This window comes from Eleginops maclovinus, chromosome 12 (genome assembly GCF_036324505.1).
Source record: "Eleginops maclovinus isolate JMC-PN-2008 ecotype Puerto Natales chromosome 12, JC_Emac_rtc_rv5, whole genome shotgun sequence".
Classification (NCBI taxonomy): Eukaryota; Metazoa; Chordata; class Actinopteri; order Perciformes; family Eleginopidae; genus Eleginops; species Eleginops maclovinus.
This window is the reverse complement of record NC_086360.1, coordinates 14,213,385-14,231,298: the sequence shown is the minus strand read 5'-3', so window position 1 is coordinate 14,231,298 and position 17,914 is coordinate 14,213,385. Positions and strand designations below refer to the sequence as shown.

Sequence of the window (17,914 nt, the reverse complement as noted above, 5' to 3'; positions counted from 1 at the left end):
CCTAAAGGTAAGCCTCTTATTTTGAGAGCTATTTTCCAGGTACAGCAATTTTAGAGCAAAAAATTGCATAGCATTTTCAACTGCCATCTTGGATGAGCAAGTGAAAAAACGAGCCGTCTACCTAAAAATATACAGCAGAATCAATTATTGTATCCTACAAATATTTCATTTTATGCTGACTTGAATACATTAATAACTTGCTTTGTTTCTCTAGGTACTAATACATAATATGTTTTGGAAAAGGGATCTTATTACTGCAGAAAAATATACAAATGGGAGAAAAAATTGTCTTTGGGTACAGTGTTACTTCAGGCCATAAGACCAATTCTAGTCAATCTAAAGTGCGTGCATATTCTGTGCATTATAGACTCTGATAATGACTACAAAAAAGATTTCCTGTGCTTGTAAAATCACCAGCCTATGCTGAATGACTCGGCAACTGTACAGCAGCGAGCCGAGTCCCAGCACCTCAGGCTAGAATAACAGTTGGCTCAGACAATAGGCCACCAGACCATGCCCTCCATTAGTGCCGCTTCTGTGGCTCTCATGATGTTCAGAAGGCATCTCTGACCGCCCATCTGCCCGGGAAGGTCGGTCTGCCAGAGAAGTCAGGCTGTGAGTTTGTGACAGAGACAGACATGGTCAATGAATGTGGAGTTTCTGTGCTTACTCTCCTCCAGACTAAACATTTTATATACAGTATATATATAAAATTTCAACTTTTGATTGTCCCGATAGCCTTGTGGTTATAATGTTTATCATCACAGTATGCAACTCTGCATAACACTGCGGTTTGATTTGCCTGGGGATCTTTGTTGCACTTCATACCCATGTTTCTGGTCTGTTTCTGTGAGTCAACGTAAAGTATTGTTTAAAACAAAACTTTACCTTGAGAGCTTCTGAACAGAGAACTGCTAAAACTGCAAACCAGACAGCCTTCGACCAAATCTACCACAACTTCTTAAGTTTATGGTAATTAAACTATTTCCTAACATATGGGTCTAGAACAGGGGTGGGCCTCCTGAGAATCTGGGACTGCGTTGGAGGGCTGAACCAATACCCTGAACCCAATTCTGCTCAATGTCAATTTATTTCTTTTTATAAAAGCAGTAAAATGTAAGATTTTGTGAAGCTGCTACTAGTTACTGAATATGAAATAAAGCTATAAATAGGTGGTGCAAGCATAGAAACAAAGCCCACATTGTATCACTATTTAAACAACTTTCACAAAAAGACTCTAGAACATAATTTCTGTTTAATTTGTTACTGAAATTTCTTTCATCTTTGTGTTGATTTGAACATCTGATTTCTACTTCCTCAGGTGCCTAATAATTATTAAAATGAAAACATTTCAGAAGCACACCATAGTCGTGTCACTGTTTTGTGAAAACTGAAAGATTAAATGTTCCTTTACAGGTTGAATCTATATATTAGGGAAATATAAAACTCAACAAATATTTTTCAACAAAGCTTTGACTTAGACTGTTTATGAGTCTTTCTGTAGTAAAAGTGGCAATATGAAGCAATATATAGATATTAAGCCTGTGACAAGGGGTCAAAAGATGCGTCACAAGCCAGAAAAAGTGCCAAGTTAAGCCTTACTCTATAAGTGTATGGGTTACACAAAGCGGTGATGATATGTGAGGAACACGGTAGTAAACAACTCACAGTCAGTTCTTATCGTTAGTCCTTTCAGACAGAAATACACAATCATAACATCAACTTGACTCTTTCTCCGTCCCCTTGCTGTGAGTGTTGCCTGCAGCCTCACTTTGTCCATTGTCTGTTAATAACGTACTGACAAAAAGAATAATTACAATTCCCAGTTTCCCCTCAGCCCCTGATAATGACTCTAACTGTGTTGACTTTTTAAAATGTTCTGTGTCCCAGCCTGTTATGTTGCTTTTTATGTCTCGAACTGAACAATTGTATTTTTTCGTGATGCTTCTCAGCAGAGCCACCTGCTGTGTCGTGTAACCCCCATCACTAGACACCGGAGTGGCTGGTGAATATACTCCTCCTCCTCCTCACACTCTGAACTTTTCTAAAGCTTTGCATCTCGTTACTGCCCATGTTTAAACCGCCTGAATGCCATCATCCATCTCTGCCTCCCACACTTCTACCTCCTCCTCATCTGTGTGTGTGTGTGTGTGTGTGTGTGTGTGTGTGTGTGTGTGTGTGTGTGTGTGTGTGTGTGTGTGTGTGTGTGTGTGTGTGTGTGTGTGTGTGTGTGTGTGTGTGTGTGTGAGAGAGAGAGTGACAGAGAAAGCCGGAAAGACACAAACATGCACACACTCTTAGCCACACAATAAATAATGACATTTGCATTTTTTTCATTCCTCCATTGAATGACTGTTTCAATCAAATCCAAAGCATATTAGTGCCATTGTTTTCACTTTCCCTTGGACAGCCTTAATAATGACATGTTGTCCATTAAGAAATGGAATAAAGCACATCAATATGCCTTAGAAACAAAATACAACCATGACAAGAAAATGTGAGGAATTTTCCCATCATGAGCAACATTATCTACAGGAAATAATCATGATTAATGCCTTTTCCTTCCCAACTAATTCCATGTGCAGCTATTTTATGTGTACCACCATAACATTGAAGTTGTACTAGGCAGCTCACAGATGTACTGTACAGAATATTATGGTGGCATGATGTCATAAGCCCTGTGTTTATACATGTAAAACATTTTTCGACATGTTGTTTATCATCTGCATGCTTATTATGAGATACTTGACAGAAGGTCAGTATAACTCAACAAAATACTGTTTTTTGAATCTACAGTGAGATTTTTGAACATAATGGGCCACCCTGCAGAGAGCATCTCTGTTTCCTCTCCTTGAGCAACACCTGGCACCAGGAGGACAGATGCTGAATAACAAAACAGTCTGAGCAAGGTCACCCTGGGTGCTGCTGCCCACCCACCTCCATCCTCATCACCCTGGAAACTGGATGATTTTAGGATGCTCTTCTCTGCGAATTGGGAATAAAGAATGGCTATGTTAGATTAAAAGCCACAAATCTACTTTAGATTTAGAGTACTGCCATTTGGTGATTGAATTAAATCACAATTGTATTATAATGGCTTTAATAATGATTTAGTTTGTCAAGCGTCTAACCAACCAATCAGCACTCAACAAGCCAGAAACAGGTCATAAAATGATACTCCACATCGTCAATCTTTAGGCATAGAAGCTTTATTCGATTTGCCGTTTTCACTGAGAACAGAGTAACTTCAGAACAAAAGCTTTGGATTTTAACAACAGCAAAGGACTCTTTTGACACCAGACCATAAAGGCAATGACAACAGTTTGGACCAGGGAAGACACAAATGTCTGTACAACACATTTTACAAGCCTTTTCAAGTTTGAAAATGTGTGTGGCTTTATTCTTAATCTGTATGGGATAGCAGTGCAACATTTAAAAATAAATTTTATGTGTTTTCTGTGTAACTAAGATGCACCCATGGTCTGCAGAATAATATGCAGAAAAGACGAGAAGCTCAACAAAAATAGGTAGATGTAGAACTGTTCGCTTCATGCACAAAACTGAAAATATAAAAAAGTGTATGATAGCGTAGTTTAGGTCAAAGTTAAGAAGTTGTTAGCAATGATTTTGCAATTTAACGGCAGGATACAATTTGCAATTACAGTATGTACAGACTCATTTTCACAATATAAAACATTTTAACATGAAAACACACTGAAGTAAAGAAGTACGGTTTAAACTCTAAAACTTGAACTCAGCTCCACATTGAAGCATACAATACAAAAAGGACTTTCTAGCTAGAACTCAGTCTCTCAATCACATGTTACTTTTTAGAAATGGCACAGTTACTCACATGACATACATTCACAAATCCAACGAGTTGAGTTTTCCGTTTTGGTTGTACATTACCAAACTAGACAACAGTGTCCTGACATAATACATTCTCAGCAGAAAATGCCACACTGATCATAGGCTGTGTGGTTTGACTTGTATGTGATTGTTTTCATGCATAATGTGTAAAACTTTGCAATAAAAATATTCTTTTTATCTTTCTTGGTGCAATTTCATGGTATTTTCCATCTTAGTAAAATACTGCAAGTTACATTTTGAAAGCCATTAAAGACACATTTAAAATAAAGGTGTGCTAAATGATATAGCACAAATCGGATGATTCAGTAACATTCAGAAACATGAAACACCTAATTAGGTAGACACCAAAGAGTTACAGCTAGATATTAAACCAAACATTTAACAAGTGTCAAAAGACACTTGCGACATCAAGACCCCCAGACTCCAAATGATGAGGTTCAGCCTTTTCTGACTTGAAATGAAATGGGACTCTGAGTCAGAGTCAAGAAACCCTATCACCTGTCATTATGAAAGAAACAACACTGTGATACATCATATGATGACTCACATATACTGCACTCCAGCAGTAAGTAAAGGTGCACACACTGACAGCTGAGAAAAGCTCATACCCAGATCTACTGTATTTTTATACTTGGCTATCACGACTCAGCACCCACCACAAAATGCAATACATGTGACACGTTGGATTCCTTACTGTTAGAGGTGGCTAGTAACATTGAAAGCATTACTAGCTATCTTAGAGAAATTGTTTTTTCTTGCACAATCACCTTGCACAATGACATTGTTTCAATTATTGTTTGGTTTTGATGCACCACATATAAAGTACACATGTTGTGAAGGGTACCTTTTTCCTGGCAAACAAAGCTTCACTCTCCCTCTCTATTTCTCTGTGTTTTTTAATTAGTGAATAAATGACAAAAAATGGTGTCTGATCAATGTCCAGGCTGCAAGCTTATTTCAGATAAGTAAAAGAAAAAAGCCAACTGTGAGATAACTGCTGAAGAAACATTACAAAGGTTGTTTTCTTGTCTATATATTGAATAAACTCATTGTCATGACACTTAAAATAATTCTTATTGAAATGCTTTTCAGAAACACTCGCAGTGATCTGACTCAGAATGCATGTTGTAATAAAAACGTCTCCAGGACAGAGAAAAACCACAACTTAAATTAGCCTACAAACTGAGTGGTTTAAGTTACAAAAACTCTTTTTAATAATGTCTGCTAAAATAACTTTTACTAGAATACCATAAATGATGTACCAATTCATTTAGCAGAATGTTGATATGCTGAGAGCAATCTATTCCAGGTGAAGTGCTTTGCCTGAAGACAGTGCATTTAATCAGTGGAGAACACTGTTATTTTTTAAAAAGTAAAGAAAAAACATTTGACGATTTTGATCCCCAATATAGGAAACCAAACCTCATTCTCTTTGTGCTCTAACCTAACACCATAGTTGTTTCTCCCAATCCCAACTTCCCTTACCTCAACATCCTTCTGCCAATTGAGCTCGCAATTCACTATAGCCCTAAATAAATTGAAAGGAGCAGTGCAGCTCCCCTCCTGAAATAAATGCCAAAGAGAAAAGAGTGAGAGCACAGACAAAGCCTCTAGTGATAGTGGTGACTGTGCTCCTTAACGCCCACTGTGGGCTCTCAGGTGGCGTCATCATCTTCGTCGCCCAGGTGATAGTTGAGGGTGATGACAGCGCTGATGAATTCTCCGAGCTCTACAAAGTCAGCTGTGATAATGTTGATGCCGCTCTCCCCGGGTCTCTGTGACCTGATCCACTGCATCATGCCCGGTAAGGCCCTGGGAGGACGCATGAAAACACACACAGGCACACATTAGGAAAAAGAGGAAGAGGCGGAAACAAAGTCACAAAAGATAAAGAGAGGGATAGAAGAAGGGATGATTCTCGGTTGGCTGGTTTAACACAGAGAAGGACAGGATGTGATAAAAGATCTCTGTGACGCAGCATGTGATGTCTGTAAGCCAGAAAGCAGCTGTGAGGATGACACTTGCTGGACATGATTATGTGAGCCATGCACCAGGGGGAGGGTGTTACTCCTGCAGATGCCTCACCCAGCTTTCTGCTCTGCAAAATTCACCAGCTGTCTCCTCCCAACCCGCTCACTTTGTTGCTGTCTGTGTGGTTAAAGGAATTGATGGAATTTTTGAAGGATGCCTACATCAAAGTAACCTAATGCCTGGTGAGAATAGTGGAGTTATCAAATGAATAATTCATGCCAGGAAAACTGATGGCTTTGCTGCTGAGGATTTAAACAAACTGGTGACATTAAGAGAAAATTATGTTCACAGCCCCCCTGGTAAATCAGAAAAATAACATTTGACCAAGAACGGAGAAAGGCAGAATAGAAAGAGCGAGGATGTGTTTGGTAAGCATCGCCTCAGGTTTGTGGCAGCTGTCTGTTCAAAAGAAACTGAATGAGGTCAGGGTCAAACGTAGAAACCAACACGCCTATATTTTTAAATGATATGATGGCTCAAATATGACTGTTTATGAGTGTGTGTGTGTGTGTGTGTGTGTGTGTGTGTGTGTGTGTGTGTGTGTGTGTGTGTGTGTGTGTGTGTGTGTGTGTGTGTGTGTGTGTGTGTGTGTGTGTGTGTGTGTGTGTACACATGTATGTGCCTGAGGTGTTGCTTAATGTTTGGTAACCTGTGTATAAAATTGGTGCCACCTTTGGCGCTTACCCTGCATCTAATTCAATTGTAGTGCTTCATCTTCTCTCTCTCTGTCCTATATCAGTTGCACACCTATGATCATATTAGCATTATAAAGTACTTTTCATATTCTAGACAATAAACACAACTGTGTTCACATTTTGGCCGCACATCCCCTAGCTTACTCCATGCTGTGTCTCATAAAAACATAATAAAAATGCCCATAAACGTGATTTATTAATGTAGTCTAATCTCCAGTCCCGGACTTATCATTTCTTCACATACATCATCATTGTTAGAGCTTTATGTTTTGTTCTGTTTATTTTTTGTGATATTTCACTAATAAAAGAAACATAGAAACTGTCGTCCACACCTCTCTGTGATTGTCTCTCTCAGTCCACTAGCCACGCCCTTCATCACAGTGCTGGCCTTCGGTGTCAGAACCACCTGGGAGACAAAGAAGGTCCCCTTCCTCCTGCAAGAGACACATCAAGTACTTACACTGTGTTTTTTATGTAATTTATCTTTTGTATAGTTTTGTACTTTTTAAAAACTACTTACCAGATCCCCGTATGAGATCTGCAGCAGAGAGGTGCTGCTGTGCATAAATAAACTTAGCTTTTCTTTAGATTTGATTACTTAAAGTAACCACAATGAAAGAAAAGTACTTCTGTCAGACTAAAAATTTAGACAGATAATTTTCACATGCAAATTTATACCAGCTTCTAAGATCATTTCCCCCCATTACTGTCAGCAGTTTCATTTAAAAGCACAGTTTGTAATTTCCTGCCATTAGCACTTTCTTATCAAAACAATTACAAAACCAGGGTGTGATTGAGTTCATTGCTGTCTTAAAGACAGCTCTTCCTGGTTAGGATTCTTGTTTTGTTCATGGTTGAGGAGATTTCTAATTACTAAAACTAGGTGATGAAAACAGTTAAGGTTACTGAACCAAGCAGTTTCTCAGAGGTCCTCTGATGCTTCTCTGTAGACCTCCTGGACATCTGATGTCTCTGTGGACAACACATGCTTAGAGTGGGCTGCAAGCTGAGTAGCCCGTTGCTCAGTTAGTTTTTCTGATAACTGAAAGCCAACCTAAAGACAAATAATTTCCACAGGTCTCAAAACAAATAGACCCCATGATTGAAGCTGGTTAAAACACTGAATCATGTGGAGTTCCTGTTTATTTCCAAGATTTCCTCAGATTTTACCTCATGCATTAAGATGCCCTCTTAGTGTAATAAAGTTAAAGGCTGACCTCCGATCAGTAACTGACGCCTGGAGAAACTGAATCAGCTTCTCTGGGTCGGTGGTGTTGGCCCATGGAGAGGGCATCATCTGCCCGGGCCAAAGGAAGGGCACCTCCAGGGCCATGGGGTGATGGTAGAAGACAAGCACCTGGTACTCCTTCTCCCACAGATACTGCAGAGACACCTGGGGATGGAGGCATGTATTCAGCTTAGTAGGAGGTAAAGGGAGGACATTTTAAGAGTTTTGATGAGGGCACAATTTATTGTAAATACATAAGAACACCTTCTGTGCTGAGTGACATTTAAAACAGGTAGATGAACCAGGAGCTTTTTAGAAAGCTTTGTGTTCATTTAGAAGAAGCAAATAAGTGGCTATATTTGCCTGTTGTGATGCCTAATTCTGCAATGTTGTCCAATATTCAGTGTTGATTGACAATTGAAATTGTGAAATGTGTTATTTCAAACGACAACCAGTGTTTAATGTCTAATCAGAGCCTATTGCTTTATACGAAAATAACTAAAGACAACTGGAGGAGTTACAGGCTATTCAAGAAGAAAACACATTATGAAAACATTCTCAGAATTACTTAGACTTAAAACTACCTGCCAGAAATTTGAATTTTCCGAATAAAATATATGCAACACTTTGGTGCAGTTCTACTTTTCTGTTATATTTATATATTATAGTCAAATTTGTTGCACTATATTATAGGATAAACCACAATATTTTAAAAGCATTGCTTTAGTTGCAGTACTTCTGCAGTGTATCATATGGAAATAAACAAAAAATGAACAGAGAAAAGCCCTAGAATAGACAAATCTAAGCCTGCAAAGACATTATCTATTCAACTTCTATGCAAAAGGAAAGATGTGAAAAAAATTGAAAATGATAACCATCATTCTGTATCTCAAGAGATCAAAACACAGAAATCACGGCTATGCAGGGCTGAGAATACAATAATTACTGAAAAGCCTTTTGACCACACACACTCGCACCCACACGGACCCCTGCAAGGACCCCACAACACCCCCCCCCACACACACACAAACACACACAGGCAATAACAATATGTGCCTGATTTGTATTTTTTTCTTAATTAAGTGGCTGAGGTTTAAAAAAAGGCATCTGAAATAAACATTTTCGGTCAGTTTCTAGGTCACTAAATTGCTTCCTATTCACTATGAAGTGTGTAGTGTATCTGAATAGGACAGTACCTCCTGAGCAAAGACGACCGGGCAGAGTTTGTCTCCAAACACCTCTTTTAACATGGCCACCAATTTTTCATGGTGCAGGTTCTGCACGCCGTAGAAGTGGTTGAAGTCCAGGAACACAACCTCTCTGGCATGAGCTGACAGGAAACTGCTGATCTGCTCTACACCTTCTCTGACCTAAAAACACAAATATGAACAACACAGGTATTAATCATTTATTGTATCACTTAATGAGATGAAATATAGGCACGCAAATGATTATAAGGACCTTGTTGATAAAATTCACATTGACATGCTGCCAAATACAAAGATATCAACAAGCATTACTAGGCAACCAAAAGCATTGGAAAAATATTCATCACATCAGAAAACTTTGTATAAGTAAAGTTGTATGCTGACCGTGGCACTGAATAGTCCGTGGGCGAAGAACAGCTCATTGTCGGGGTCACGGGGCTTGGTGGAGATGCGCAGGTCAAAGAAACGAACCCCAGCCTCCAGTTGGCTGGTGAAGTTCATGGTCTGTGTAGCCAACCATTTTCTCATTAGCTTCTTGGCCACCGTGCCAAAAACAGACACAAAGTTCTGCACGGTCTCTGGCTGCTCGGGGCCCACTGGAGACGCCTCGTCAATGTAAAAACTAAAGGAATCATGGGAACCTGGAGGAGACACAAACATGAGTATTAATGCACGTATTTAACGCAGCAGGTTTTGTTTCTGCGCTGACACAGCTATGAGAGTGAGGTCAAAGCTGAAAAATATCCTGGTGCCATGGCAACATCACTGACTGGAAATATTAGTATTTTGGGTTGTAAATTATGAACTTGGATGACTTGAAAAGTTGTGCTGATATACATTTGGGTTTTCATCCAGAACAGAGCTGCTCTTTGGCTTTCAGAGCCTATTCTCTAGTGAATATAAAATGCAATTGTTTGTGTTTACCTTTTGTTTTGTCAGTTCCAGTTATTTTTGTTATTTTTTCCACAATACAGATGAATTACTTAAAACACCAAAATCATATATGGAATATTCCTCTTCGAGCTTGAAAGTCTTTTGTCAGTCAGTTTGTCCAACTATCATGTTGTTACCACATATGTAACAACATGTTATTCATCAGTCGATGAAGTAGCCACATTCATTTATGGGGAGAACATGTCATTTTTGGCTTATTCTGCTGCCTGTCTTGTCCTCTGCCTCTATAAGTAATATGCCTTTAAATCCAGTCTTGTCTTGTCTCGTCCTTAATGACTCATTTTGCAATTTCCTATCCTTGGTGATTTTCTAGACCCCAAAGAAAGGCTAATTTCCCACACACTTGCAAAGGTATATTATATATTCTTATAGATAATAGGATCCCATTTCATACTGTAGATCTTAACAAAATACTAACACCCTAGTAATTGCTTTATGCAGGTGTTAACTTTTACACACAATTTCAAAGTTTGTTTCAGATCAATGTTTTTCCCAACTGGAAGTGATAATTCTGACAGTTCATCATCAGTATTATGAGAACGTTTTAAAGCATTTTCAATAAATGAGATAATATCTTGCAGAGACACAGAAAGAAAAAGAACCAATTACAGATTTAAGTCATCGTGTTTCCAAGTTAGATCAGAGCAGTTTCACCCATTTTGAATAAATAAAGGGCACATAGATTAACAAGCAAATTGTTGGGACCTCTTTCAGACACATAACCAAACTACTGCTCAATGTGTCTGTGCAAACTGACCTACCTTATAATCTAAAATATTCGTAGATCTATTTCTTCTGCAGAAAGTAATCCTGATGAAAGCTGTAGCTTATACTGAGAAACTGAAAAGATAAATGCTGATACATGTTTAAAATGTAATGTCTGAGTGCCCTGAGCATCACAAACACATTTCCATTTAATGCCATGGTTTTGGAGTTGCATAAGACATGTCAGAGGTAAGATATCTCATATGAATACAGATATATAAAGGTACTAAGCTTGAAATCCAAATCTCATTTTAGTTTTGTTGTCTGGCTAATTTAACTGTTATACTGGGAGCTGCATCAAAAGAATAATACAAGATCCTGTCACGTTGGTGGCAGTAAAATAACACTAGACAGATTGGAAACGTCTGTCGATATATTGATGCTTTCCTAGGTGACACTTAAGCATTGCCTTGCAATCGATGCATGGTGTATTCTGCTATTGAGGTCTCAAGGTCATGTGTCCTCTAAGACTGTCTGAAAGTAAAAAAAACAGTAAGAGTGTTATGCAAATTAGGCTGACAGTAATTCTGGTGCATTCTTCCTGCTCTCATCAGTGGACTTGATTTTTCATCGTCTTTTTGTCTCCTCATCGCTCAATGAAACAACCCTTGTCTCGTCCACCAACACACAGGCAAGCAGGCGTGCACAGACGGAGCCTTAATTGACCTTCAGCTATTATCCAGTGCCAGGTCTACGCAGAGGGCCCAGAGAATGACAATAAGCAGGGAAGACAGCTGAATCCTGGGGCAGCTAAGGGAAATAACATACCTGCAGGCTGAATCGTACGAACAGGGTTACAGGGTAACGCAGTATGACCTTAACCAGTAGCAACAGCTGGATATTCTGCAGCTACAGAGAAAGAGTATACTTTGGCTTTAAAGGTAATGCAACATAATCTAATAATAATCACAGAATTGTTTTCTATATTTTCTACCAAATATCTATTCATTCAGTAAATGAAAAGTGGTTTAAACAGACTATTAAAATGTCTTGAAGCCCTAGGTGATGTTTAAAATGTGCTTTTTAGTCCAAACAACAGCTCAAAATAATTAAACAACTTTTCCATTAAATAGATAGTTAGCTAAAATTGTTTAGTAACTGGATGCACAATTTGTGTGAACATTCATGAGAGTCGTGACTAAGCAAAAAACTATGATAAAAACCCTGAATAACATGGTGCTTGTATTTGAACTTTAGGAACGGGTCTTTCACATAAATCAGCAAAAAGAATCCCATTACAGGGGTGAAGATGTGAATCTATAGCCTATTTCTGAGATATTTTGACAAAAGATTTACTCAAACCACTTTAAAAATAGAAATTGAAAAGGTTTCTAATGAGCATCAGTAAACTACCAGACTTTGCTGTCAGTTACAAAATCCAGAGAACAGTAAAAGCAAATTGGTGTCCGAGCTATTTTAAAGTCTTTGTCTAAAGTCATGAATGAGCACCTGGTCAAACACGATGACTTTGGCAAACTATCCATTACAGAAATAGCTTTACTTTTCCTGCCTCCTTTTCGGGGACAAATATTCTCTTTCTTATGACCAAACAATTGCATTTTTACATCCTCTGTTTATCAATGGCTTTTAAGCTGGCTGATTTCCTTGCCGCCATGCATCTCGCTGCCCTACCAGTGTTTATCCTTGCATCTGATATCGTCCATTCTCCCTGTTCAGGGGCTAAAGTGGCAGCTCAATTGTCTAGCCAAGGGACTGATCGACAGATTTACAGCTGAAAGTGCTGGGTCTGTCATTCCCTCTGCCCTGAGGGAGCAAAGTAAGACTGAGGATGCCTCTCCTGGAATGGATTCGTATTTATTTCATGCGAACCACCTTAACATAATACAATTGCCCTGATCCTTTCTCCCTGGCCTAAGGCACGCTATTCATTCATTTCCTCTGGTAAAGCCATAAACTGCTACAGTCAGCCATTGAAGAGGATAAGTACGGCTTCCTTGAGCCTTCTCATGTGAATTTACACTTTTAGGTCTATTTGGGCATTTATCTGTGAGGTTTAACTAACTAATCTGTACTTTTGTTTATATGGACATGGAAATAAATCACTGTGTGCTTGTGAAAATTGCTCACATATTTATATAAATAATCCCCCCCCAAGGTAAATGTGGATTTTTCAGTGACCCAAATGCTTAGTCAGAGAGTAAACGTTAACATTTTGGCCTTTTAAAATAGGCAGAGTTTAGTTAATTCATATATATTACATAGACCTCTAGGAATCTAAAGTTACATTCAGTGATTTTTCATACTTTTTCACACTAAATGTGCATGCCAGTAAGTATATTTGTTTTATATTGAACTGATACTGAAAATCTAAATTAATTTCTATGGCAGCAGCATTCTCACAGCCATTCCTTTCCCTCGGGCTAAGCTTGTTTCATGGTGGGAGACCCACAGAGAAACAGATTCACGGTATCTCTGACAGCACACCTTTGCTGACCAGCTCAGGCAGAAGAATGTGCAGCCTGCAGCAGTCACCCAACAGATCTAACAATAGCCACAGATAACCCACCCAACATGTCCCCCAGTGATCAGCTTTGGGAAAGGAAAATGATAACTTCTCCATGCCTCTTTTCCCCCTTCTCTCCCTTTATTGAACACCATCTTTAATTTGCCATCATTCCCCCTTGCTTTCCTCTTCTACTCATTGCCTTACCCTTTGCCAAATTATAAATAGAGAAGAACTGGCTCATTTCACTAGTAGTCTCCATAGGTGGGCACAGAGTGAGGCAAATGTGGCATGTGGGGCCAAACGTGGATAATTGAGTTATTTCAAAAATCAACCATGTTTTTATGTTCCAAACAAAGTGGCTCTGACTAGCAGAGGCCCAGCAAGATCGTGCTTTTAAAAATATATCTGGAATCTGAAATATGTATAATCAATCTGTTTTAATATAGCCCAATATCACAAATTAGTATCTGGGGATTCTGGGGAATCTGTAAAGCATACACGTAGTGATATTAATATAACACATTCATACCACCATATCAGCAGCATCAGTCCTGGTTAAAGTTACATTTTGTTCAAGAATAATATTGTATTTATCTTTGTTTCAGGAAAAAGCTTCCTTTCTTTTCACAGCTTGTCTCCTTTTTCTGGACTAATTTCAATCAACTTTCACAACATCACTGAGTCAGCTCTCCTCAGGTTAAATACATGTAATTGTTTGTCTTTGGACTGGGAAGAATCTGTCACTTTTAATCCAGTCCGAGCTCTCTGAAACAATAAAAAAAGAAAAGACAATTAATTGATTAATGTACAATCCATGTTTTGCCATTTTACAAGATTAAACAAATAAGGATATAATTGATAACTTTGTTTTCCTCTGCACCTTTCTCACTGAGATGTACCACAAGGCTTCATTTAAGGGCCACATATTTTCCTCTAGGAATGTGCTTCCAGTGAGAACTATTTCTTCAGAAATGAACATTTAATATCATGGCTACACTGACAATATGCAGCTCTCCAAAACCTGCTGACCATTAAAATTCCATCTTTGTCCTCACTGGTATGTTTTTCTACTAAGACGTATTCAGGCATTAAAACAGACTGTCTAATTTAGAGACCATGAGACATACTTTGGTTTCTTAACCTATTGATAACTCGTGTAGGAGTCATTCAGGAAGCCGTGTCTTGCCTGCAGCTTGTTTAACATTTAAACAGCAAGACTTCTCAAGAAGAGAGACCATCCCTCCCCCTGTGCTGGCCTCCCATCCTAATTAAATAAATAATCTTATTTTAAAATTATTGTTATTCTTTTAAAAGACACCACTTATCACTTCCTGAGCATTTAGACCATTTCACCAATGTTTCCAATCCATTCTAAACTCCCATTCAAAATCCAATGGTGATTAGGGATTTCCGACTCTTGACTGAATTGAAGTTCCCCCTTGCTATGAAGTACTGGGAACACGCTTCCAAGTGAAAATATACAGGTGTCGTTCCCTTTATACTTTACCTTTTTTAATTAATTTGCTATTTGAAATGTTTACCTTTCTGTAAAGCACTTTGTCCAGCAATTGTCTTTCGTATGTTCTGTACATGAAATGTCTTATCTGAATCTTTTATCCTTGGGGCTATTAACCCCTATAGCTTTGTGAGTGACATTGTATTTGCTTTAATTGCCTTTTTAAACAAACAATAAATCCAACACATAAACTGACAGTATTTTCGTATCCTAAACAAATCTAGCTGCATTAGCTCATTATCCAGTTATTTGAAGCATTACAAATTTCACTCAATAAACATAAAATTACATAATAAAGTATTTTCTATCACTACGAAAACCCTTTGAAATTCACTGCCAATCATACAGATGATGTATATTATGAGTACAGCTGTGGAATGCATGCAATGGCTTTTGGCAACAGCAGAGAACAACGCCATCACATCACCCACACATGGTAGATTACTCCAAACTGCCAAAACACTTGGCCCTGAATCATTGAGACTGTCGGCTGGATAACTTTCTTTTTTTTCTTCTGGAAAATAAATTGCATCACTGAATAACAGGCAACAGAGTGTGGATGCTAAGGAGTATGCCGGGAAACTGTATGATGAACATAATATTCTTTCAACTAAAAGGAAATGTGAAACTAACATCTGTCTCTTTGGTCTGTCCCAGTTTCACTTCTACTTGAACAAAGGCTGTGTTCTAAGATGAGACAAACGGAAGTGATATGAGACTCATTTTCAGACATACACTCCAATGAGAACACATTGTTGTTGTTGAAGAAATTAATTAAAATGCTTCTTGACAAACCTTATGCCAGATGGGTAAACACAAACACAAGAAAGTACAAATAATCTGAGGATGTTAACAGAATCTGTCTCCAAATGGATGAAAGACAAAGAGAAGCTGACCTACAGGCCGCGAGGCCAATAAGAGGTAATGATAACTAATTAAACGGGACAGGCAGTGTTTACATGCTGGCTTGGCAAGAATGAACATGTCACGTAATTCAGCCAAAATACATGATGTCACATTTGTCATGCTGCTTCTGTATAACAGTCATTATTTGGTTAAATCTATGATCCATTGCATGTGTCTTGGCAGTCTTAAGAGCAATAGACAGTGATAGTTATATTTGTCATGCCTCGTTGAACACCATGGTCCCAGCTATCAGCATCCGAAAACCCATCATTGTCGCACATGCCACCCCTAAACACACCAGCTACTATATAGTGCGAAAGCATACTGTACAAGGGGAGGAGGGAGATGGAGAGTGGGGGGTGGGCTTTAAAGATTAGAAGTGGAAAATTAGAAAATGAAGAATGAAAGTGCTTTGTGTGATGGTTTGATAATCACCACGCAGCCGATATACAATTCTTCTAACATGCCATTCCATCAGTCAGTGGTATGCTGTACAACCTGAATGTCATACTTGAATGGAGTTTAAGGAATCCTCAACACTGATGGCTAAAGGTCCAACAGCTCATTTTCTATGGGAAGTGCTGTGATCATCTGAGTGCACAGAGTTAATCCATTCCACTTATGTGGCCACCACCCCAGTACAGAGGCCAAAAGTCCTACACAAAACTGAGCAGCATGGTCATCTGTCTATCATTTTCTAATATCTATCATCTTTATATAATGTTTCCGGGCTTCTCATCGCTGTGTTAGATAGGCAAGCAATATTTAATTTAGGTATTATTGATCACCTTATAAAACGGACCATCACAAGAGGATGCCGAACTATTGAACATATAGGACATTTGTTATGTTGCGCAACAGGTCTCACCCTTTGTTATAACGAGGTACAATGAAACTACAGCCGTATTTAGGTTGTAGGAGTAGCACGGAGTAAAACATCAAGGTGTAAAAGCAGTAATACCAGGTTAATGTTAAAACTCATGGTCTATAGCATATTTATTTAGTTGCCACCTACCAGTAGGCTATATCTACAGGCAATGCGCTCGGATAGAAAGACATTGACATATTCCTCCTCACATGATTACATTTGGTCAACATGAAAGAAACACCTACCGGGAATAGCCAGGTTGGTGAGCGGAATAGTGTGCATGCTCTGCGGTAAACTTGCCATCCAGTCAGCGAACCGCATGTCGTTTCTCCCATGAGACGAAGCCATGCTGCCACCGTGCACAACGCTCCGTTCTCCGGGACCGGTGCCTGCGCCAACCTGGATAGCTCTCGCTCTATCTTTCTCTACACGCACGCACGTGCACGAGCGCGAGCGCACACAGATACTCTAAATGTCACGCACAGCCTTTTTCTCTCACACACATACAAACACCAGCGAGACAGAGAGACAGTCCACACCCCCTTGAACAACTCTCATCGGCTGATGGCACAATTATGAAATGCGGTTCGTAACAGCTTTCCAAAATTACGCAGCAATAACACTCTTACCCGTACGTTTCAGTTTTACAGTCATTTAATCAGAAACTTTAGTACCATAAATGCTTTCAGTGTTATTTAAAAAGGGCGATGACCCAAAGTCAATGCTTTTGTAAGGTTTATTGCAAAGCGTAAGAAAATCCACCAATGGCTGCATGTTAAACCTTATATTCTGGGACAATGTAGTTAAATGAGTACATCGATACATCTACCTATAACGCTAATGAATACATCGTTTTTTAACTGGAGGATGGAATATCTTTGGGTAAAAAACCCCAACACATTTTAAACCTTTATATATGATCCTACAAACCTGTTTGCTAAGCAGTGGTAATTGCAGCCAAATATGCAGTTAACCTTAGAGAATGAAAAGGTTTGGTAGTATTGGAGACAAGCATTAGATCTTTATTTCTCTACAAAAGGAGCATATAAGGAACCAGCTAATTTAAATATTCATGTTTGAGGTCATGCAATTGCAGGACAGAGACATATGGCAATGAATAACTGACATAATCAATGTGGTGATAATCAGCTAGCTGGCCACCGTAATAATGTAACTAACTAAGTCATAACTGTATAAAGCTGAAAAACATTCAACAAAGTTAATAATTAGAATGTTTGCATCTGTGTTTGGCTGAGCATGGCATAGACATACTGTATTTTAGACCTGGGTCCAGTGAAAAAAAGGACAGTGTTCATCCACCAAACTTAGCTTTTTTTTGGTCCATTTTCATGGTACATGCTTTCATGTCCTCTGTGACGACTGTGCTCATAAGAAATCAATATTGA

General features: G+C 38.8%; 1 protein-coding gene across 1 annotated transcript; it reads right to left on the bottom strand.

The window, feature by feature from the left end:
* Positions 1-3,193: 3,193 nt before the first annotated feature.
* Positions 3,194-17,015, bottom strand: plcxd3 (phosphatidylinositol-specific phospholipase C, X domain containing 3). The gene is made up of 6 exons (XM_063896297.1): positions 16,754-17,015; positions 9,417-9,673; positions 9,021-9,194; positions 7,814-7,989; positions 6,929-7,030; positions 3,194-5,682 (listed from the first exon to the last, which is right to left on the bottom strand). The coding sequence occupies exons 1-6, from the start codon at positions 16,854-16,856 to the stop codon at positions 5,526-5,528; spliced, it is 969 nt and encodes a 322-aa protein (XP_063752367.1). The 5' UTR covers positions 16,857-17,015; the 3' UTR covers positions 3,194-5,525.
* Between the last annotated feature and the right edge of the window lie 899 nt (positions 17,016-17,914).